Source organism: Prunus mume, linkage group LG1, assembly GCF_029339155.1.
Source record: "Prunus mume cultivar Tortuosa linkage group LG1, ASM2933915v1, whole genome shotgun sequence".
NCBI classification, from domain to species: domain Eukaryota; kingdom Viridiplantae; phylum Streptophyta; class Magnoliopsida; order Rosales; family Rosaceae; genus Prunus; species Prunus mume.
The window spans coordinates 28,896,610-28,921,016 of record NC_142698.1 but is presented as its reverse complement, the minus strand read 5'-3'; the positions used below and the strand labels follow the sequence as shown (position 1 = coordinate 28,921,016).

Here is a 24,407-nt window from a genome sequence, read left to right as displayed (position 1 = left end):
AGAAGCAAGAAACAAAAGGTGGTGTCTCGATCTAGTGCTGAGGCCGAGTGTCGTGGAATGGCCCATGGTGTATGTGAGTTACTGTGGTTAAGGAGATTATTGAGAGATCTTGGCTTTGGGCCTAAGAAACCTATGGATTTATATTGCGATAATAAGGCTGCGATTGCAATTGCTCATAACCCTGTACAACATGATCGTACAAAGCATGTGGAGGTTGATCGAAATTTCATTAAAGAAAAGTTGGATGCGGAGATTGTTTCCTTCCCATTCATCAGTTCTGAGTATCAGTTAGCAGATGTCCTTACGAAGGTTGTTTCTACTAGTATCTTCCACAACTCGCTTGACAAGTTGGGCATGCGTGACGTCTTTGCTCCAACTTGAAAGGGGGAGTGTTGGCGAGATATCCTAGTCTTATTAGGATATTTCTTTCTTATTCTATTAGGATTTTATTTGTTTCCTTTTTGTATAGATATTATGTAATTAGGACTTTTCTTATTTCCTAGTATAACCCTACTATGGTTTGTAACCTTGTATTATAAATACCTCCTTTTGGAGAATGAAATACATATGATATATTCTACCCATATTGTTTAACTTTCATGACCCTAAAATAATGGAAGTGCACTTTTCATTTTTATGACTCGGTGTCCTTAACATCGGCTTGAGCGACTATACACCTTCTATCTCTTCTTCTTCTTCTTAGATTGACATGATTTTTCCTATTGGATTTTTGTTAATTGCTCATGAGTATGGTCAAGTTGTGCATGCAATTCCTTAGCCAGTATATCCATAGCTATTTTCCATACAGTCGGTTTGGAACAACAAGCTCACCAAGTTTATGCTCATTCTTGCCTCGACTCCTAGGAAGGTTGGTACTTAACGCCTTAACAGCATCCACCTCCCTACTCCATGGCCCTTTTTTGGTTGTCACCATATTATGCTCCAGACTCCCTCTCCACAACAAGGTGTGTTTTGACAAGCTATACAATCGATACTCCCTCCGTCACTCTTGGACTCTGGCAGATAGGTTGTTCCCAAAGTATGTTCCTCACAGTGTTACTAGCATCATGTATGGCATCATATCTTGCAAAACACCTAAAGTGGTGCGAGTTGGAATAGGGAAACTTGTATGTCGTCCATAAATGTAATCCCAAGTATGATCTCATAGTCATCCAACGGAATGACAATGAAGTCCATTGTTCCACTTGAAGAACCAAGGTGGAGCTTCACACCACGAGAGACTATGAGTCCATCATTCCACTCCTTGCAATTGACGAGAGACTCTGAGTTCATTGCTTTGAATCCGTCTTCGTCCTTAAAAACCTTGAGCTAACCTCTTAGCTTCCTCGTTGATACAAAGTTTTGGCTAGCACTTGTATCAATGAACGCACGAGATGTCTTGTCACCCACAACTGCGTCTATGTACATGAGTACTTTCAATGGAACCCTAAGTGTCTTGGTTGTCGCTTGTATTGAGTTGAGAAGTTGAATAGCTCATATACACCTCTCCCCAGGTTCTTCCTTGTTATCCTTCTCCTCAGAGTCAAGTTGAGCTATCATCGCACCCTTATTCTTTAAACACTTACACATACAATGTTGTCTGTCGCACATGTAGAATTTGGCTTTCCAATCTTTCTCATTGCCTTTGTCATCTCTCTTTGATGGTTTGTGTTGGAAATTAGGAACGTTATTAAATTGTTATTTAGTTTCCTTTTATTAGTTGATTGTAATTGATTTGGAGTAGTCTCCAAGTAACCTAGTTTTCCTAGTTAAGCTTGTAATATCTCCATAAATACTTAGCCTTTTGGCTCTATCAATAACAAACCGAGAATTATTCTTCTTAACAAAATCTCTAATTTCACATGGTATCAGAGCACCGATTCTAGGGCGTCTCTTGAAACTTTTTACAAACCTTATTTTCTTCACAATCCGATGTTTCACAACCCTAGTTGCTAATCTTTGAAATCCTCTGCCAAATTGAGAGTCGTTGGCGCTTTTCATCCCTCACCCATAATGGGTATTCATCTTGTACAGTCGTCTTGTTCACCCTCTCCTCAATAATCAATATTTTATTCCCGCTACCAAAGCCATACCATCCTACAGTTCCTACATTTAACTAAACCAACAGTCGCACCCTTCTTTGGCGCTGCAATTTCCTTATGTTTTTCATACAAGTATTGCTCTCTATACAAATCATATTGAGCCATCTCTAGTCATGCTCTCTGTTGCAATCAGATATTGAGCCCATGTTTTCATGTCTACTACGCTTGCCACAACCACGCCACCTTCGGCCTTCATCGAGCCTACCCATCATTTTTTTAAGTCGTCTACGCTTGCTGCAGACACGCCGTCTTCATTGCGGTTCCTTCATGAGCCTCGTCACTGCTCACTGAGCCGTTTATTTCCTCCGTGAGCCTCGTCAATGCTCACCTAGCCATCATGTCTTTGGACAACCCACGACATCTCCAACAAACGCAGGAGGCTCTACACTAGCACCACTGCTGTTGACCAGCCACTGTGTTCATTGATTCTTTGCCCCTGCCTAGAAACCATCGATCGCTCGTATCCAAGCCATCTATCGTAATCTTCCTGAGAGCACCTTTGCACAACTGCTGGTCCTTTTTCTCTGTGTTGCCATCGCTTCTTTGCACCACGACAACCCAACATGAGGGTTCACTTTCTCTCCTTTGTTGATATATCAGTTTCTCTTTGAGGTTTCACATCAGACCCAATTTTTTGTGTTCTTTCTCTAGCTAATTTTTTTCTTGGCCAAGTTTGATATTTTCTTTCTGTCTCCACATCACTCAATTCTTCTTCTTCTTTTTTTGGCTAACTTTTTCGATGGGTCATATCCTTTTTTCGGTGGGTCATTTTTCAAACCAAAAGAAAAAGTATTTTTTTCACTTTCACGCCATCTTCTTGGCGTTGCTTCTTTTCTTTTTTTAATCTCTCTTTCATCATTATTTTTCATTCTCTCTTCTCTTTTAACGCTCTACAAGCTTCAGATTTGAGGGGCAGATATGGGAGATAGACACATTGTCACACATCAGCTGCACACGGGCAGCTGCACACCATCATCAATAGCTTCCGCACAATTGCACAAGCAACATCATCAATCAGTTGCACCAGCAACACCATCATTTAGCTGCCCCAGCAGCATCATTATTCAGCCTTAAGAAAAGGCATCATCAACAACATTTGTTGCACATTAGCAACAAAATCACCATCGTTGCACATCAGCAACATCAACAACAGCCTCCATACATGCAAAATGCGTTGAACATCAGCACAACTTTATGCAACAACCCCCTTTACAGCAGCACACCGCTGCTCCATTTGCCTCCAGATTTGCCTTCATTACAACAGTGATGCAGCTGCGACGCAGCTGCCCCCTTTACAGCAGTGACACCACTGCCTCTTTATTAGCAACCTTTGGGAGTAACACCTTTCACAATCTCTTGTGCAAGTTGGACGTTCTTGATATCCACCCTCCAACTTGAGGGGGAGTGTTGGAAATTAGGAACGTTATTAAATTGTTATTTAGTTTCCTTTTATTAGTTGATTGTAATTGATTTGGAGTAGTCTCCAAGTAACCTAGTTTTCCTAGTTAAGCTTGTAATATCTCCATAAATATTTAGCCTTTTGGCTCTATCAATAACAAACCGAGAATTATTCTTCTTAACAAATTCTCTAATTTCACAGTTTGGAGTCAGATTTGTCCTTGGGCTTCTCATCCTCGGACTTGTCCAATAACCACGACCCTTTGCAGTGTAGAAGAAGATACATATAAGTTCAACATATCAAAATTTCAGGCCATTTGGAGATCTTTAGATGAGTGATTCGTTAATCCTTACACTTGGTATATAATGTGTCAAGAAAATTCCAGTGCATAGACAATTCAATCGATACAAAATCTTTTTTTAAATATGATCAAAGTCAAAATTGCAGGCAGAGAATTCTTCCCATAAACAAATTCGACTAGGACCCAACTTCATCACTAAGAAAACGGGATAATTCATATAAGTTATAATATGGAATTAGGATTCCTTAGCTCAATAAGATACTTTATCACATACTGTATGAGCAACATGACATGTTGCACTTAAACTCAATGTCTGCTAACACAGCTCAATCTAATCAACGTAACCAACGCGTTTGATTTCGGCAGTTGTGTTGTAGTATTGAATTTTGGATGGAACCATTGTGATATTGTCGAAATGGGTATACGTTTCTCCGAATGGCACCATATGTCGTTTCTGAAATAACCATGGGCCAATGTCTGATTACGTAGATGCTAACCCTAACCCTGCTTACGTATACGTAGATGCTAACGCTTGGAAAGGCTAGTATTAATAAAAAAGAAAGAGAAGTAATGATGGTGTGTACATTAATTAGGAGCATATTTGTAAGAAGTTGTTAAACACATACGTACAGACACACACTAATACAGTGTCATGGAGATTCGAATCTCAGACCACTAATTTGCAAGTCAAGGCCCTTTTCCACTGGGCTAGACCACATTGACTTTTTTTTGTGTGTGTGTCTATTTTGTATTTCTACTACTTACTTTTTCTTTGTAATTTAAGGGAGGACAAAGAAAGAGTGATAATTAATAAATTTTATTATCTAAGATTAATCAAGATCATTTGGATTCAATAAAAAGTAAAATTGGAGTATTATCTCGTTGGAACCCTAGAGAGGCTTGCAAAACAAGGAAAAGTTTCGAAGAGTAATTGGTCATATGTGTGATGCCGGTCGAGGACTCTATGACGCTCAAGCCTTTATTCCAAAGATTAATGTTACCAACTGACTTATTACTCTAGTTAAATCTTAGTCCAAAATCAATCAAACCAAAACAAGCAAATAAAAGAAAGTGCACAACATATTTTACGTGAAAAATCCCCAAGACGAGACTCTAAAACTACAGGCACTTTGCCAGCCAAAAAAGAATCCACTACTCAAATGCATTGAAATTTAGATATGGAACAATAGGGACAACATTGATATATATGTGGAACAAAATGCGAAAAACAACATCAACCGATTTTGAACATGAGGGACCAATATGTTGACCTCTAAAAGCGTTAGAGATCATGTGATAAAAAAAAATATTGAGTTAACGTGTGTGAAGGTTAATCTATATGTCCTAGGCTGCCCCTAAAATGTCACCCCTACTTTCCATTTGAGACACTTCTTATTCTGGAAACCCTCTACTTTCATATTCTTTATACTATACTTTTGGGCAATGGGTTGCAGGCGTAGGAGGCTACAAATATTTGAAGACAGTCTTCAATGCTTGAATTCACCATACCAAACTTGTTTTCGTCCTCTATTTTGGTTATTGTAACTTATTGTTTATTTAGTGATTTATATAATTTATGATGAACTTGTAATGAAGTTCAAGTTTTATGAACTTAAAATGAAGTTCGATCATGTACACAATTGCTCTATATGCAGCAGAATGCATGATTCGATCTCGTTTCTCAGAAAGAATGACACACACATATGTAGACATGTTTTATCATATGAATGAACTTACGCGGCTTAATACGATATGTACGTACATGAATTAGAAGCAAGAAATGTATGTATAGAAAGATTAAGACGGACAAAACTAACGATTGACTACACAATGAAGAAAAATGCATATAATATCAATCTCAGATTTTTTGGAAGCAGTACACAAGTTTCCCTTGAAAAAGGAAAAGTTGATCAAAAGTTCCAGAGCTAATAGAACAGAGAGTAAAGCTCCCCGGGAGGATAGGAAAATGGCAACCATAATTAAACACATACTTAACGTTTAATTAATTAGTTAATTACAATGTGTCCGATGCTAAACTCACAAACCAAACTAATCCTATAGTATAACAGTTTTATTGACACATAATAAGATGGAAAAGAAAAGTGCAGACATATCAAACAGAAACGAAAACATTAATCAATTTCTTTACCATTAATAGTCAGTCCAATTACATCTGTGATCCATGGCTTCTTTGATCAGCTTTCCCAAGCCTACTAGCCAAAGAACTGATCACAACCGGCGTGTGCCCTGTGAACAAAGCGACATGACCCATGAGCTTGTCCTTCCTTGAAAATGTGGTTCCACATGAGCACTGCCACCTCAGATCCCCACAGTGCTTCTCATGGGTGCGCAGATCAGATAACACAGAAAACTGCTTCCTGTTGCACCTCTTGCACACATACATCTTGGGGCAATGGCTCCTCTTGTAGTGATTCTTCACACAGATCATCGACTTCAAGGGCTGGAACTTGGCGTGCTTCTGGTTCCACCTGCACCCTACTTGCGGGCATGAATATTTCCTTGGCAAATTCGTCGAACAATCTGTGTTTCCATCTGTGCCTCCGGCGCCATGATTGTTGTTGTTATTTGTAGTGCTATTGTTTTTCTTCATGGGGTTGCTTAGTGCAACGGTGGTCTTGTACTCGTCCCCATGAGCCCTCATGTGCATTCTCAAATTCGCATCGCGCTTGAACCCTTTCCCACAAACCTGGCAGTAATGGGTGTACTTGGCCAGCAAATCAGCAGCCTCTAGCTCAATAATGTCGAAGCTTTTCGGAGAAATAGGCTGTTGCATGCCTTGCACATGCCTAGTTTTCGTATCTCTTGTGGTACAATCGATGTAGCTGTCGCTAAACCAATCGAGTGCTTGATCATCATTAGTTGGATAGAAAGGAGTGTCGATTTTATTGTCAGGGCCGCTACCAAAGTTTGGTTGCGAAAATCGAGGAGGAGGAGGAGGCTTATTAAGGCCTTGATGGTGGAGCAATTGTTCTTCATGGTCAATAGTATTAGAAGTGCTAGTAGGGTTGTTATTACCTGGAGGAGGAGGAGAAGAGGACACAAGGGCCATTTGCTGACAGGTGAACATCATCGAAGAAGCCGTGACGATGATCTCTTGGATCACATTGTTCATGCTTGCTATGGTCATGCTGGTCGACTCCGGGGGTTGACTTTGATGGTGGTGATGATCTGGAGAGATAAGGATGCTGAACAGGGATTTGGCTTGGCGAACCTTCTCTTTGAGGACCGAGAGACTGTAGAGGAGAGAGGTTGAGTGGTTCTCTGGGCCTGAAGAGGTTGAAAATGAAGAAACTTGAGGATCTTCAGTCATGGAAAAGATTTGTAAACCTTGGTGCTCATCTTCTTGTTGTTGTGGCATGGTTTGGAAACAATTAGATGTGGCCCCAGAAATCATTTTTATTTCCAGGTTGTACAGCCTTTCGCTTTTGATTTGCTTTTGCTTTGCTTTTTCTCCAATCTGCCTCCCCCTCTGAGTCTGGATTGTTGTTTCCTTAGATTGGCTTTCCAGATCTTTTCTTGTAAAGGTTAAAAACTGTTTGTAGTGTATTGGTGGAGATTATATAGGGATATGCTTAAGAAAGAACCTATTGCAAGAATATATATAATTAAATATGCTAAGTTTTCAGCTAGAGGAGAGAGATACAGAGAGATAGAAGTCAACTTGGAGTTTAGCAATCAACTGATCATCCCCAGTTATGACCTTCCTCATATCTCACGACCCTCACGTTAGGACAAGGTAAAGTCCTTGTGCAGAGAGTTTTCGAGAGTTGGCAAGCATAAATTAATTAATTAACTAATAAATATTAGTTTATCCGTTTACTTGCATGAATTGCCTACCAAGCCTATACCTAGTTATTTCTTACACGTTGAACCCTTCGCATAGTTTATTTGTTTTTTTTTTTTAAATAAGACCAAATTTTAATAAAGAAAGAATAAAAATCTAAGGTGTACATATATATTCCCCTTTTTATTGAAGGATTCTTCAAATAATTTTATTTGAGGGACATTCTTTAATGTTTTCTGCAATTTTTTTTCAACAATCCAAACAATCTATTTTTTAAGTCTACATTTATAGATCATCTTTGCAAAAAATTATACAAATCGGAAACCGTTTCGACATCCAATTGTATCATACAAAATCAATGAACATGGTGCTTTAAGAAAGTACTAAAATTTCAATAACTCAATTGAGTGGTCAAATGATATTGGATTCAAGTTTGAATGATTATCTAAAAAATAGACGTTTGGATTAGTGAAATATAATGTGGAGTGGGCCCTACAAGGGTGTTCCTCAAATAAACTTATTTGAGAGATCCTTCAATAAAAGCTCTATGTGGCACCATATTTTTTACACAAGTTTTAGGCCATTAGATTACTCCAGTTTCAATGGATGAGATTAAATCTGACATAATTTTTTTTGGAAAATTAATTTTCTCTCGATTTTCTCGGAAAATTAAATTTCTCTCACAAAAGCATTTTTTTTTGGGACATTTTGGAAAAAGCAAAAGGAGAGAGAAAAATTTTAAAAGAAGCAAAAATGGACAAAAATGCCCTTATTTATTTTTAGATTTCCTAAGGAATCCAATACATTTGCATGTCTTTGATTTGAAAGTTGAGTGATTTTTTTGTCTTTTTTGAAAAAGCTTTGGCTTTTTTCAAAAGTGAAATTTTTTTTATGTCTAAAACCTAAAAAACCTTTTTTTTTTCTCTCTCCTCTTTCTCTTCCCCATCACATTTTCTGCTAACACTTTCTTTCATCAGACAAAAAAACAAACGTGTTGATCTTTCTAATCTTTCTTTCATATTGTTGTTCATGTTTCTGAATTTTTGGGTCTTGGATTTAGGGATTTTAATCTTCTCTTTCAACCAAGATAAGTAAGGACTAGATGTTGGCAATTTTATATTTGCTTTGTTTAGCTTCATTTATGAAACTCCAAACTTTGAACCAAGCCATTAAAAGCCTTAACATGTAAGAATGTATCGCCCTGCTCTTGTAAAAAGAAAAACTTGTAAATTGGAGTTATGCGAATCAAGTTTGTGTGAATTCAAAATATTATTTGGATATCATTCTTCTTCACCATGATATCCAAGCTTATTAGAAGGTAACCCAACTTGGCATTTTTTCAGACCAAAAAAATAACTTGGCATTTAAAAAAAAAAAAAGACGAAAAACCAATGAAAAATTGGTACTTTCACCTAATATGTAGGATTTTTTTAGTTATAGTTTGTTTCTTGCTTGCTGGGCCTGTTTTGGCTTCAGCTTTCTTTGTTTTCAGTCTGGCTGTGTTTCCTTTTTGCTCTTCCGTGTTTGGAATGGAATTGTCTTTGACAAAAATAAAAATAGTACTACAGCAAACAAAAATCTTCACAATTATTGTACAATTCTTCGAGTCTCATTAGAAGATCAAGAAACAAAACTTCGAGTAGTTAAAGCCAAAAAAAAAAAAAAGAGATAGAGGGAAAGAAACGGAGGAGCAAGAAGGTTTTTGGGTCTGATGAAAGAAAGCGTTGGCAGATAACAGGAAAGAGGAGAGAGGAAAATTACTTTGCTGAGAGAAATTTACTTTTTCGAGAAAATTGATAGATGAGAGAGAAAAATATTTTAAATAATTTATTTATGTCAAGAGGTTTAATCTTATTCATTAAAAATGGGGTAATCTAATTGTCCAAAAATTATGTCAAAACTTGTGTATAAAATATGATGCTACAGATCCGCCTATATATATATATATATATACATACAGAGAGCTTCCATTGTGGGATCCCTCAATTAAGCTTATTTGAGGGACACCCATTGTAAGGTCCACTCCGGATTGTATTTCACTAATTCAAACCGTCTATTTTGTAGATACTCATTGAAAGATCATCTCTACAAAAAATCACTTGAATCCGATATCATTTGACCATTCAATTGAGTTATTAAAATTTTAGTACTTTCTTGAAGCACCGGGTTCATTGATCTTGTAAGACACAATTGGATGTTGAAACGGTTTCTGATTTGTTTAATTTTTTTGTAAGGATGATCTATGAATGAAGACCTAAAAAATAGATGGTTTGGATCATTTGAAAAAAAAAAATTGTAGGGTATCCTAAAGGGCGTCCCTCAAATAAAATTATTTGAGGGATCCTTCATAGAAGAGGACTATATATATATATATATATATATATATATATATATATATATATATATATCTTAGTGTTTGCAATTAAAGGGAGTCTAAGTAACGGATACTTATCTTCACGTATGCGTGAATTGAAATTTTCAAAAGAATGATCTCATAGCAATCATATCATTGAAACTTTTTTCGGTCTGAATCAATTCATTGAATCAGTGATCATGTTAGTCGTGAGAAAGCGTGCGGCTTTCTATGCCATTTTGGTCCATGCTTGCTGCTTCTGCTGCTGCCCTTGTTTGAATATATGTGTCATTAACTACTCTGGGATTTGGATGAGCCCTTCGCCAGCTTAATAGCTTCTAGTGAAACTAACTTCTTAGTTAATTTCTTGTGTTATGATGTAGTCGTCACTTCACATCGATGAGTCTGAGCCGTTGATGCAAGTTCTCTTGCCTTGTCTGTAACAACAGCCCATTGGAGCGACTCGACTGAATAGCTAGCTTTTGTTATGATGTAGCCGTTGATGAATATCAAAGTCAATGTGAGGGTTTACAATTATCAACGGTTGTCAGTTATTGTTTACGAAAGTATATAACTTTCTATCTATAGTAAATTTAGCTTAATTCCTTCAAAGTCATTTTTCCAATTACAACCCATCTCTTTATTTTTGTTTGAATAAAATCCTGTTTTTTTTAAATAAAACTCGATGACTATGATGCAACGCGGCAAGTTACTTAATCAAGCGTAAAATCAAATTTATTGTACTTTTTTGATTCTATTACTTTTATATTATTTTTATCCTAGTCAAATTTATATTATTTGCCTATGATAAAAATAAGGTACCTACTACTTTTTTTATTATTCAAATAATATACCCAACTTTAATAAACACATTTTGGATATAATTTCCTATTATATAATAATATAACTTGTAATTTATCTATTAGAGCCTTTCCACCAGTTGCCCCCAGTCAGGGTAGGACAGGGCCCAAGCCCGGACGACGCCTTCCAACGGGCCAAGCTTACCCGGCAAGCTGTGGGTCCCACGAAACCGGGTCAACCCACAAGCGAAACGAGTAAGTGTTGAAAAGAGTGATGAACAAAAATGCTCTCGATGAATGATATTGTTCTAACATAAGCTTTTTATAAACGATCCAATAAACCATTTTAAGAGATTAAGACAACAAGGCTGCATTCTTTCATACCCATGTATGGCACACTTCATGATTACGTTCGCACTTGTTTAAGCAACTTTCCAACATGCGCCGCCACGACCAAATTAAATCAAGGTCTTTCTTTTCTATAATGAATTATGAAAGTATGTGATATTCAAATGGCCCAACCGGCATTATATGGACAGGTTTAGGACATAAAGAATCCACAGCATGGATATTATTATTACTACGTCTAGATGGCTGCCTGCTTTGATTTTTGTGTGTGTGTGTGTGGAGAAAAGGGGGAAAAACGCTAGACAAAACCTGCCTGCTTTGTTTTTAATACTACTTGAAGCATGCTTTTGGTCCGCCATTTTCATCTCTAGCCAATATATATATATTAAGTTATTATTAATTAACAAAATCTTGGGTGTGTGGATGGATGAGTACATATACCTAGGTTTTTTCTTCTTAGATAGACCCACGGGCAGGGCAGATCCTCCTTGGTGATTAAAAAACGAAGAAGTAAACGCTTATGTATCTATATAAAACGAGTGTTATATATTTTGTATAAAACATATATATATATATATATATATATATATATATGATAGTCAAGCTATAGCTTGAATATGCAAAGATATTGTCAAAATAATTTGTAGGGGCTTTTAATTGGGTGTGGGTTCTTGGAACACATGATCATCGACAACAACTTGGTATTTGGATGTGGTATTTTGCAACAAGGAATTAATTATTCTTTTGAATAGTAATTAAGGCTTATTATATTTAATTAATTGCTTCCTATGTATCAATCTCAAGGTGGATGGATCATGGATGATGGCTACTCCCATAGTCGCTGTTGTCGACTATGGCCCCTCTCATTTGTTAGTACGTAAACTGCGTCAGCAAAGAGAGAGAGAGAGAGAGGGCTTTTGCAGATATTCTCTCGAATTTTCTCCTTTGAAAGGGTTTCAAACCATTCTCTTGGGCTTTTCTGGGTTTCTCTGGAATCTTTTTGTGTCTGAACCTCAGGTTGGGATTCAAGTTTGAGCTCAGCTTGAGGAATTGGCTAGAATGTTTCTTCCACACCACAGCTTAGAGCTTGACATGCTTACGTGGCAACGAGCGAAACTCAACATGCTAGACTGACTTATACAAGGGATCTCTCCTTAATACTCCTAAAGACTAATTAGGTTACTTTTCCACTTAAACAAAACTTTGGACTTGGCCAACTCAAGTGTCAACAAGATATCTTTTTCCTTGCCGAAATTAAAATGAGGTTAAACTGTGTAGCTAAAGTTGATGTAACGTATCAACAATTTGTATATAGTTATATTATTTGAGGACATTATTTAGAGTCCCCTATGATTTTTTTTTCTTTCCAACGATCCAAATAGTCTATTTTTCAAGTCTTCATATTCATAGATCATTCTTACAAAAAATCAAGCAAACTGAAAATTATTAAGGCATCTAGTTATGACCAACAAAATACACGAACACAGTGCTTCAAGAAAAAACTATAATAACAACCATCTAATTGAGTGGTCAAATAGTTTCGGACTTAAGTGACTTTTTTTTTGTAGAGAATACGTAGTGCGCCCTACAATGGTGTCCCTCAAATACGCTTATTTATTTATTTATCTTTTTAATTCAAAAAAAAATGAAAGAGAAACAAGAATTTTGGTTATGTCGTTTAACCTCAATTTAATTTCGTTCATGTAATTTAATTGTTTCATTCAAGAATTTGTAGATTTTATAATACAGAAATTCTGGGATTACATTCATAATTGAGCAAAAAAAAACCTATAGCCACTGGTGGTGGGCACGGTCCAATTTGGTCTGGTTCTCATCCCAAATTAGAACCGACACTATTTATTCGATTTAGTTTAGACCATATTTTTTATTTTTGCCCATAAGCCGATTTAGTTTTCAGTTTTGGAACATATTTATGATATATTTGAATTTTTTTTACTACAAAACACAACAAATCTTTTATTTTTTGGGCTTAAAATTTCTCAAATGGCCCAATTTCATGCAAAAGGGAGGTGATTGGCCTAGAAAAGAGAAGTGATTTAGAGTTGGACTTGGGGAGAGATTAGTTATGGGCTTAGAAATTTAGCATTAGTCTTAAATATTTTATTAAAAAATTAAAAAAATACATAAACTATCTGATTTGGCCTAGTCCAGTTTTTTCACTATAAGAACCAGAATCAAAACTAGACCAAACTAGTCTAGTCCAGTTTTAGATCAACTCGGTCTGATTTTTGGTCAACCCAAATTTTTATGTTTTTTCGAGCCCAATTCGGCTCGATTTTCCTGTTTAAATGCTCATCCCTACTAGCCACAAATGGCCAATACAAACTAGCCACAAAGGGTCATTTCAATAACAGAGCGATATAACATAAAATTAAGACAATCTGGTGCACCTCCACTAACGATCACGCAGGAGCATAAAAGCTGTAGCATAGACATCCTAACTGAGATTGCAAACTCAGAACAACCAAAACGAGATAAAGCTTGAAAAAACCAAGCTATAACAACACAAATAAAACTCTCACAAAAGAGAGATGGAAACCTCTCACAAAAGATAGGTGGAAACTCTCATAAAAGGAGAGGTGAAAACCACACAAAAATCCAAATAGTCTATGCGACTTATTCCAAGCATAAAGAAATCACAAAAATGCTTCAACTGTGAATTTAGGTGATGGTTTTATTGTTGAGTATGAGTTATGGGGCTTTTTCTATGGAATTAATTTGGCTTGGGATACTAGTTTTAGAATGGCGGAGGTTAAATGTGACTCTAGTTCTACTGTGTTCTGTTAAATAATCCAATTGTTTCAACTCATCCTTTGAAGATTTGGGAGGATTGGAACTACTCTGTTAAGCATGTCTTTCGTGAGCAAAATTATGCTGCAGATACCTTGGCTGCCAAATGTTTTGAGTTTAGTCATGGTCTCCATGTTTCTGAAGAAGTGTCTTTCTTAGTACCATCTTAGATATTGATGCACGAGTGTAGCTAGGCCTTGTTTAGTTTCTATTTAGCTTTGCTGCTTTGGGATTTTAGCCCCTTCCCTGTACCAAAAATAAGAAAAAGTGTATAGTAGGTGCTTCTCCAAAAAGCGTTTTCAGTTGTTTGAAAACACTTTTACCCCTCCTAGAAGAACTCTCAAACACGCCCTTAGTTTCTTTTGAGGGATCCGATTTCATGTCTCCTTGGCTAAGTGTTTTTTTTTTAATCTAATAAAATTTCATGATACCGTCAAAGTTGTAAAAAGAGAAAGCCATTGATACTTGTAGACTTGGACTAGACGTTCTATTTGCAACCACATGTATTAGGTAAACCCCAGTGTCTCTGTATTCACTTGAGGATTTGAACCATGAGCTGTCTTATTATTATTATTATTATTTTATAACTGTAGATGTCCTTGAACTTTACCTCGAGTTTCAATTGAGTCTCGGAATTTTTTTTTTAGGCAATTACATCCGTTAACTCAACAAGTAGTTCCAATTGGGTCCTACCATGATAGTCCGTCAATTTGGCCATCAAAATGAGGGCTAAAAGCGTCATTTCTAGTTCCTCAACCCCTTCTTCCTTTTCTACCTCTTGAACCCCTCACCACATGTTTGAGCCAAAATTCTGCACGCCAGCCCATTTTTGTCAAAAGACCCATGAACAAAAAAACTTTTGGGCTTATCTATGGGAATTAGAAATCAAACCAAGATACTGAAACAACCCAAACCCCTTTTACTAGACTACAAATATAGCCATGACCTAAAAAGATAAAATACCATTATTTGCAATTAAAAACTAACACACACAGCTTTTGATCAAAGGGGCCAGCTCCTGGCAAAAACTCTCACTGTCTTATCTCTACCCAAAGAAAGCTAGCCAACAGATCTTTTTGGTTTCTCAAAAGAGCCCCACATGACCTTTCTGACTTTGAAAAAGTAGAAATTCTCAACTAAAGACAGAGAAAGTGATAGAGAGTTAATGAAAATAGCTCTTACAGGAGAACTTCTCCATTTTTTTGCAAAGGAAAGAAGATCAAATCCCCTTTCCATATGCAGAGAAGCTCTGCACCAAAGCATGTTATATTTCCAAGAGATAAGTTACAGGAGATAAGTAGGGAGCAAGAGAGTTGTTCACTAGGAAAAGCAAACTAACCACCATGACAGATTGTATTTTTTTCTTTTTTCTTTTTGCAAGGAACAAACAGAGAACAAGAAGAGTTGGTTTTCTTTAGGGAATAGCAAGGAAAAGACCACCATGAAAAACTGATTGTTGATGGTTCTTCTCTACTAGAATAATAACTTCCTTTTTTTGTGGCATTTAAAAAGAAAGATCTTTTTGAAAGATCTACCGCCATTATTAAAGATTAAAAGCCTCACTCCAGCATTTCCTATAAATATGAGAGGAGGTGAACAGATAAAAGGATAGCCAAAAAATCAATCAAGATAAAAACTCTCAAAGTCACAACTAACAAACTCAAAAAGATCAACTAATCTCAAAAGCCTTCAGACACTGAAGCAACCAAAGCTCTATGATCCACCAAAAACAAATCAGCTAGAATTCAAATATCTGATTTCAGTTCAATTCAAAGAAATAGTTTTACAAAGTGAGACTTCTCTTATTACAAATTTGGTTCAGCACAAGCAAAGTCAAGCAGAGTCCAGGTTTTCACAATATGAAAACCTCAACAAATTTATAGAAAGCCTTGATCAAGGTAATGTACTACAAGATACTATAGCTCGGTGATCATCAATCTAGCCACTTATGCCCTCTTCGCACTAAAGAGTCCCAAATTCGCCCTTTCAAGAAGCCTTCCAGGTTTGAAATAGATCAAGCTCGCCAAACTCAAACATTGGTATCGATTCCCAAAAACTCATCATTGAAGGTGTTAACGATCCAATCCAAGACAAACACATCCAAATCGGTTCGGATGCAATATCCAGCAGAAATTGAAGTCCAACGCTCGCTGTCCTTTTCCGACTTGGCATTTCTCTTTTGAGTCCTGTAATAGGCGCCCGCTTAAATTTGCTTTCTTTTCATTTATTCAGCGAACTACCAGTTTTGTACTATGAAAAATTGTGAAAGTCATCACCAGTCTGAGGCAAGAAAAAAACTTACTTGGGAGATATTCATCACCCAAATTCACAATTGCTTGTTTAGAGTCAGTAACTTGGGGTGTAAGTTATCTATTTTTTAGAAGTCTGCTAGGGTTTTTATTGCTAGCAGTGGCACGCTTATATACAAAAGAAAGTTGACTTGTTGACCAATAATGGTTCTCAAGTCAGTGGGGAACTTTACCTACTGTCACATGATTAAATCAAAACGGGTGAACACCACCATCACAAGGGCTTTTCTCAACCAAAAAACTTCGACATCCTCGTCGCTTTCCCGTAACAAGAGCCATCTTCTTCTAATCACTAACCCTACTCTCAAGTTTGCAAATGAAGTGATTTGGCTGATGACGTAGGGTGCCTGTGGCAAGTCACTTCTTCACTCTGAACGGGTATACATCCAATCCAATCCAATTTCTAGGAAGAGGATTTCAAATTGCTTCTGGGCCGCACGTGAGAGCAACCACATCCAACTTGCATAAGCCAATGCATCATCCTTTATATATAGTACTATATTATATATTTATATATATTTACCAAATATAAACACAATTCATCGTCACATGTCCAAATAAACCAATTCATCGTCACCCAAATGTTCTTTGCCACTCTTTTTCCCAAAGAAGCAAAAACCCTCGACTTTTTTGAAGTTTGAAATTCAACACTTTTGCCTTAGATTGGAGTAATTTCTTTGCTTTGATTTGTAGCTATGAAGAGTGAAAAGGTTTTTCTGGCAGAATATTTCCTACCACTTCTCTCCTGGAGCCAAAAGTTCAATATACCCCTAACAACAACATCACGTGCCATTTACATGGTCAAACTTGACGAATTTTGTCACAGTATGACCTAATTGGAACTACTTGTTGAGTTCACAGATGTAATTGCCACAAAAAAAGTTTCGAGACTCAATTGAAACTTGAGATAAAGTTCAAGACGTCTATAGTTAAAAAATCCCTTTTTTGGCCAATTATTTATATTTTATTTTATTTATTTTCCACTAAAAGGAAAAGGGAAAATGAAAAGAGAAAAAAGAAAAGGGTGAATTGTTGTAATTCAAAAGTTATTAGGTGGGTAACATTTGTAGTTTGCATTTTGCAGGGGGGTCAAAATGATAAAACACAAAATTGTGCTTGTCTCTGTGACATAACAGAGGCATAACAAAGAGATAAGATCATAAATCTCATAAAGCCCAAGAGAGTGTATGTGTGTGAGAGGGAGAGAGACAGTGTGAGCTAGTGTAAGAGTGAAAGAAAGTGTGGCAATGGCATCCACAGCATCGACTCTTTCATGGAGTTCTTCCTCGTTGCTTCAAAGCTTCGCTGCAAACACAAACGAAGCGTGTAAATTGTCAGATAGAAGAACGGGCTTGGTGGTTTTCGCCCAAAAGAAAGCCAAGAAGGCTCGAACGGTAATTATAAGAAATGGGTTCTCTTCTAACACTTTGGTGTTTCTATATTTTTACCAGAAAGTACAAAATTTGTATGGTCTCTGCTCTGAGAATTCGTAAAAGAAGAACCCACCTCAATTTGAGCCACATGGTTTGCTAAGCACAGTTGGGTTGGGTGAAATTTTGTCCAAGATTTCCTTTTATTCAATTTTGTTCTTAATCATTCTCAGAAAATTAGTGAGCTAGAATGCAGCATTATGATGGGGTTGTTAATTGTTGTTGTTGTTGATTGGTTCAGATAATTCTCAAGGAGGATATAGCTGACCTGGGAAAGAAAGGGGAGCTTCGTAATGTGAAAGCTGGTTATTACAGGAATTATCTACTACCATTGGGCAAGGCCCAGCTTGTCACTCCTGTGCTGCTCAAGTAATGCATAACTATCTTACTTGAAATTGTTTCCTTTCTCTACTTTGTTCATTTTTGTTGTAGTTTACTTTTGAAGTTTTCAATTCTGAAGTTAGAATAATACTTTTCTCAATCTTAGGTGTTGTGTTTACGGAGTCAACCAAATTTGATGACAAAAAGTTTAAGTTGGAAAACTTAAAGATGGGACTTGGACAGAGTGATGAGGGAATCAATTATTATTTTGGCAAACACAAACGTTACCACATAAACATTTCAAGTTATAAACCTACAATGGACAGAGGAGGCATATACAAGTTGTGAGAGTAATGTATGAATGTTGCTTGATATAGGGTGATGTTTGTGGTGAGGTTTAATTATAGCATTTATAGTGTTTAATTGTACCTCTGAAACTCTTTCATAACATTGAACAAAAGAAATTGAATACAAGGGTTTTCAACCTATTCCTAGGACGCACAGATACTGCGTTCCACACTCATATCATATCAATATGAGGTAGTAATACTTCTTAAGTTCTGTTTGGTACATATAATACTTCTTAAAATGCATCAAAAATGTGAAAGTGTGAATTTTTATTTGCATAACTATTAGATACTTTTTAGTTGATTCTGGAAATTTATTGGACACACCTCAAACCTTAGGTGCAACTCTTCTCTTACTATTTTGAATATTAAATATGAAGTAGAGATAAACATGAAGAGGATTTAGCATTCTTGTGCAAATATGCCTCTTCTTGTGATGTATTTTTAGAGTGCACAAGTCACGAATGTGCTTTAATTTACAAGTTACAACTATATGGTTTCTATCCAGTTAGAAGATATTTGATCTATGTTGTAACATATGTTATGATTCACCAAAACAAAAATATCACTCATTAAAGATTGATAAGCAACATGTCATACAAGAATTTTGTGTTTATAGCGTGGCATATACATTACTTTTTGGGGGAGATGAATCAACTTTCCTAATGGCACTCATGCTTTATTTTTTGCGAACTCTATCTTGAGAACATGTTAACATTGCACGCTTTTTCTAATTGCTCTTTCCAGGGAAATGAAGATGGAAGACGAAAGGATTGAGGCAGAGAAAATAAGGGTATTTAGATAACACATGTATTTTTTCCTTCTGCCTCATGTGCCGTGCCCCTCATATGTTTTCTTATGCTGTAACTCAAATTATAGATATAAAATTAGATGTACTTTTTGCCTTGTTTCTTTACATATTTACACATACCATTCATTTAAGGCTCAGGTTTTGGGCCTTTGGACATATCAGATCATCCTAAACTGGATTCAAAAGCACATTTTTGTATTCTCTTAGAGATTATCCTGAATGCTTTATATTATAATACCATGCTACATCCGGCTGTCTGTTAGTCCCATTAATTGTCAGGTCAATCATAGCAAAGCTTGTCATTAATCGGAGAGATTTGGGTGCAGCTGCCCTATGCGGCAGCACACTCACAAAGGGGTGAGGCCAGGTAGGACCCCCATACGGGGGTGCCACTTCTTTGTGAGTGTTCTTCTGCATCGGGCAGTCTCACCCAAATGCTAATAATTGCATTTAATCTCTCTAGGCAGTAGATTCCATGTTGTCTGAATTTGTCCTATTAATTATGTCTTGTTAGATTATTTCATCTTGGTGCAGGTAAAAGAAGAGGCGCAGCAACTTGCTATTATTTTTGAAACTGTTGGAGGTTTCAAGGTGAAGCGCAAAGGTGGAAAAGGAAAGCTAATTTTTGGAAGGTGAGTTATATTCAGTGCGACATTAAGCACTCAGTGCACTGTCTGCATATGTTGTTTAACACAGACATATTTCTGCAGTGTGACCCCGCAAGATCTCGTTGACATAATCAAGGCACAACTTAACAGGTAGTATCTTTTATCTAGTAAGAGTATGATTTATATGTCAATCACAATTTTCACTTTGTGCACTGTTACTGCATTCTGAATACCCCACTTGAATGCATGAGATTTATACCATATAGGCTCTTAACACAAGCATCCATAATTTTACAATTAAGAACTTTTAGCAGAAAAATTTTACTTCTAAGCCACAGCACCCCCAAGCAAAAAAAGAAGGGAGAAAATATGTATTTAATTTTCCTAATACTCTTTGGCCAATAAAATCCAGAATTCAGAAAGTTCAACAATGTGCAACTAGAGATGGTCTCTGCATCTTTTCATATCTATGCATTTGATCAAAGGTGACTTTTTATTGCCCACATTCGTCTTTTTAACAATGCTAAACACATCCAGGCTTGTCTGATTGCTCCATTCTCTGCCCTTTCATTCATCTGTAGGGATGTGGACAAGCGAATTGTTTCTCTTCCAGATATTCGAGAGATAGGAGAGTATATTGCAGAACTGAAGCTTCACCCAGAAGTGACTGCTAAAGTGCGGGTGATCGTTTCGGCTAACTAGGGATAAGCACGTTCTGGAGTTGTCTTTGGAGGCCCACTGGAATAGAGAAGATGAATTTTTGATGTGTTTATGCAGGATGTACATGGCCAAAGTACTATCAACATCATGAAATCATATGGGCACCAATTGGAGGGTGGCTGTAATCTAATGAAAGTAGAGATGTATAAATCTGATTTACCTTCGGCTGTGCCAATGTATGTTTATTCCTCATTTGAGGGTGGCCTTTTGATGAGAAGCCATCTCTGGACAATTCTTTTTCCATTTTCTATATAAACCCTTTTTTTGGGCAATATTATTTTTTTATTGTCAGTGTAATTCTTCTCCTCAGCAACGCCTTTGGTTCTGGGAGGCTTGGGACTAATTGGGATGTAGTTGAAAAACTAGTTTAACTGGTTAGTGTTGTCATAATGTCATTCAGTAGAGTCTCAACATATACCGGGTTAAAAAAAGGCTGCCTGGATCCCACGAGTGAATAGAAAGTTAGACCTACATTGGAGCCCACCAGAATCGCCCCACATATCCTCCTGAGTAGAAGTTTGGTTTCAAATCCAAAGAGAAGTACGCCATGCTTATGTGCTTTGATGATCCACATTCATCAAAGGAACAAAAAGCAATACACAAAGATGGCTGGTTCATCAAACGAACAAAATTTGAAAAAAAAATATAACACAATAATATGTTGCTGCCCAGGATCGAACTGGAGACCTTCAGTGTGTAAGACTGACGTGATAACCACTACACCACAGCAACTGATTGTCAATAAGTAAGTTTAAAATATTAAATATTGGATTCCCAGTAAAATATCGAAATATAAATGATTAAAATAAAGGGAGTTTCACTAAAGAGGTTGAAATTATAAAAAAACCCAACACCCAAAACACTTAAAACACACCCAAAACCCATTACACACACTCATATTTATAAACACAAAAAAGTTGACTTTGGGATTGACTTGTTTAAATAGCTGCCCAAAGAGCAATTAATTAAAATATAAAAAAAATAAACTTGTTGCTGCCCAGGATCGAACTGGAGACCTTCAGTGTGTAAGACTGACGTGATAACCACTACACCACAGCAACCACTTGTTTATATTTTCTCAATTATAATATTAATAACTAGAGTGATTTTTGGCCCAGAGAAATTTGTTTAACCACACTCAAATTTCTTGGTTGCTTAACACAACGTTTACAGGCTCTTTGGGGCCTCATAACTGAGACTTTGCTGCATAAAGGCTCTCCATAACACAATGTTTATGTCTCTGACAGCCCTTATCGTTTTGTTCTGCACCCATGAGATTATTTATACCATGATTTGTTTTATATGGTCGTTTTATAGGTGAAAAGGAGAGGGAAGGAAGGAGGTATGAGAATAATGTATCCACTGCGCCTAAGTCAAATACATTTTATAAGTGGATAATATGATAAGGTTTTATAATCGATACGGAGGGGGAATCGAAATTGAAACATCTTTTAATACAGGAAAAAAAAATACCACTAAATTAAGAATTAACTGGCAAATAATATGAATGCTTAATGTGATAATAAACATTTAATGTTACTTTTGTTATATATAAGTAATGAGCCATAACAAATTAGTTATTATTATTATTTTTTAGTACAAGCATAGAATAAAAGAGAGATTTCTCACATACACACAACTATGATGCCGTGGGAATTTAAACTTGAAATTTTTAATTTGCAAGTCAATACCATTTTCTACTGAATTAGACCTCATTAACTAACAAATTGGTTATTTGTCTAGTTGAATTTATAATATTTCAAAACGTCATTGTCCATTAGTCAAATAGGTGGAGAACATAGCATTACATGTCATGTTAATCAGGCCAATCAATCAATTCAAAATTATTTATGGAAAGTTACTTTAGAACTCACTTTTATCTTTTCCAACTTCCTGAGATAAGGTGAAATAATTTATGATGTGAGACAGATGTAAAAAGTCTGTCACTGAAAAACTGAGAGTTCCTTGGCATCTTTCTTACTTCTAAGATTAGGCATCTTTACTCAACATGCCATTAAAAAAATCCCTGCCCCACCATTTTTGTCCACGCAATTAGCTTCTGCTTAGCATTCAAACAATACCTTTAAATTCATCAATATGAAAAGCATACCTCTTAAATAAAGGGTGTCATGCATCGATCCCTTCATCTCAAATTTTAAAGGCCCAACATGCAACATGGTCCCGTACAATGAATTTGAAATGAAACGTACTACACCATAGAAAGTAGCATACACAACTTTTTTTCTTTAACCAATTGAGAGTTGGATTTGTGACTTTTTCTCAATTCGGCTTGAATTTGAATTAGATTAGGATTGAGTTAAATTGCTTTTTATAAAATTATGAGTCTGACTTCTCTCAATGAGACTTGTACGACATAATATATTGAATTATTATCCAATTTAATAATAAGTTCAGTTCAAGTATTTATAAGTTCACCAAACAACGATCATGCCATTAATCTAGTACAAATTTACCCACCAAACGAGAATATAAATTTAATTTAATTTTTTCATACATCATGTTTCACTTTGAACACCGCCTAAATTGTGGAGTTTCTATTCTAATAAAAAATAGTAGATTACATTAATGAGCAGTTTTCAACTCTCTCCATTCAGCAACTACCATTAGTCCATGACCATGAAAAAACCTAACCCACCAAAATCTGTTAACCAGCTGCATAGTAGTGATTAGGTACTCAATATCTCACCAAACCAACTAATGACAACCACAAAAACAATCACCAAAAATCTCACGACTTAAGTGTCACAAAATGCAAGACCAAATAAACCCATTTTGGTTAATGATTTAGTTAAGTCCAATGTGATTAAAGTTTAATCAACAAGAATGGCCGGCAAATACCCATTTCTGGACAGTGTGACAGCTACCTTAATTAGAGTATTATTATTATTTATTTATTTAATTTTGTCTCTAAGCAAAGTACCCTTTTTGGGTGTCTTTGCTTTTGGTAGTTTGAGCTTGCATGCCATGCCATCGGATTGGAGGAGAGGAGCTGCCTGCTAGCCTGTGGTTTTTGTTCACTCACAGCCATACAGCTGTGTGGAGTTGGAGAGCACGCCACACTACTATTTCCATATATATATTTTTAAAGCGTACGACTTGAAGTGAAAACTGTCCACAGAAAAGTAGCCAAATTTTCAGAACATGCGAGCCAAAACTGACAAAACAAAACACTTCATTTTCAGTAGGACATGTATGAATGGATCAAAATATGTGTCAATATTTTGCTGTCGCATTGTGATTGGTGGTGGTTTTTTTTGAACTCTTTTTTGAGTGGTACTTGTTGTATATACTCAAAACTGCAAAGAGGTCGATTTCTTCACTTCCGTAGACAAGAAAAGGACGTCCATATGAAGGATTACATGTCTAATTGGTAAGCTAAAAAGATCATAGATTGACTTGGATTGGCATTTAGAGCGTACGTATGTGTGGCTTGAAAATTGGTACCAAATGCAAATATGCTTAGATTTAAAAGTTCATGTATTTTCGTTTCATAGTATCATTTTGGACCAACGAGATAGTAAAGAAGATTTGAAAATAATTGAGGCTTTTTTTAATATTAGGAAGAGAAATATAACTAGACGATTAGGAGTGGAGAAATAATTTAGTTAATTGTATTGTTAATTTTTTAATATAAACTAAAAGCAAGCCTTATTGACCTTGTTATTTTCTTCATAAACTATACCCCAACTCTAGATGATTGGCAGAGTAGCCAATAAGGAGAATCTTTTTATATAAGAAGCAAATTCACACCATTAATTAAGTTGGTTAGCTCTGGTTTTGAGCATATACTGAATAAATATAATGTGGAGAAGAATAATGGGAGAGGATATATGACAAGGTAACCTCCCCACTACATGTGCCAATGTCAATGATTATCTCCTCTCCCTCTCTCTAAGTGTGTATTTGGACATCTCAATTCCC

The 24,407-nt window shown here is 36.2% G+C and overlaps 2 protein-coding genes and 2 non-coding genes across 4 annotated transcripts; 1 reads left to right on the top strand and 3 right to left on the bottom strand.

The window, feature by feature from the left end:
* Positions 1–5,743: 5,743 nt before the first annotated feature.
* Positions 5,744–7,396, bottom strand: LOC103326242 (C2H2 and C2HC zinc fingers superfamily protein). Its single transcript, XM_008228452.3, has one exon. The coding sequence runs from the start codon at positions 7,215–7,217 to the stop codon at positions 5,970–5,972; it is 1,248 nt and encodes a 415-aa protein (XP_008226674.2). The 5' UTR covers positions 7,218–7,396; the 3' UTR covers positions 5,744–5,969.
* Positions 7,397–17,391: 9,995 nt separating this feature from the next.
* RPL9 (ribosomal protein L9) lies at positions 17,392–20,737 on the top strand. The gene is made up of 6 exons (XM_008228442.3): positions 17,392–17,622; positions 17,900–18,027; positions 19,074–19,119; positions 19,672–19,769; positions 19,848–19,895; positions 20,327–20,737. Exons 1-6 carry the CDS (start codon positions 17,476–17,478, stop codon positions 20,445–20,447), a joined length of 588 nt encoding a protein of 195 aa, XP_008226664.1. The 5' UTR covers positions 17,392–17,475; the 3' UTR covers positions 20,448–20,737.
* Positions 20,738–21,124: 387 nt separating this feature from the next.
* Positions 21,125–21,197, bottom strand: TRNAV-UAC (transfer RNA valine (anticodon UAC)). Its single transcript has one exon. It is a non-coding gene; the product is annotated as a tRNA-Val (tRNA).
* Positions 21,198–21,453: 256 nt separating this feature from the next.
* Positions 21,454–21,526, bottom strand: TRNAV-UAC (transfer RNA valine (anticodon UAC)). The gene has a single exon. It is a non-coding gene; the product is annotated as a tRNA-Val (tRNA).
* Between the last annotated feature and the right edge of the window lie 2,881 nt (positions 21,527–24,407).

Bases quoted from the DNA above. Each gene is read 5' to 3' on its own strand.
- LOC103326242 (XM_008228452.3), bottom strand. From the start codon at position 7,217: ATGATTTCTGGGGCCACATCTAATTGTTTCCAAACCATGCCACAACAA.
- RPL9 (XM_008228442.3), top strand. From the start codon at position 17,476: ATGGCATCCACAGCATCGACTCTTTCATGGAGTTCTTCCTCGTTGCTT. The intron at 17,623-17,899 runs GTAATTATAAGA...TGATTGGTTCAG, and splicing joins AAGCCAAGAAGGCTCGAACG to ATAATTCTCAAGGAGGATAT. The intron at 19,120-19,671 runs GTATTTAGATAA...ATCTTGGTGCAG, and splicing joins TTGAGGCAGAGAAAATAAGG to GTAAAAGAAGAGGCGCAGCA.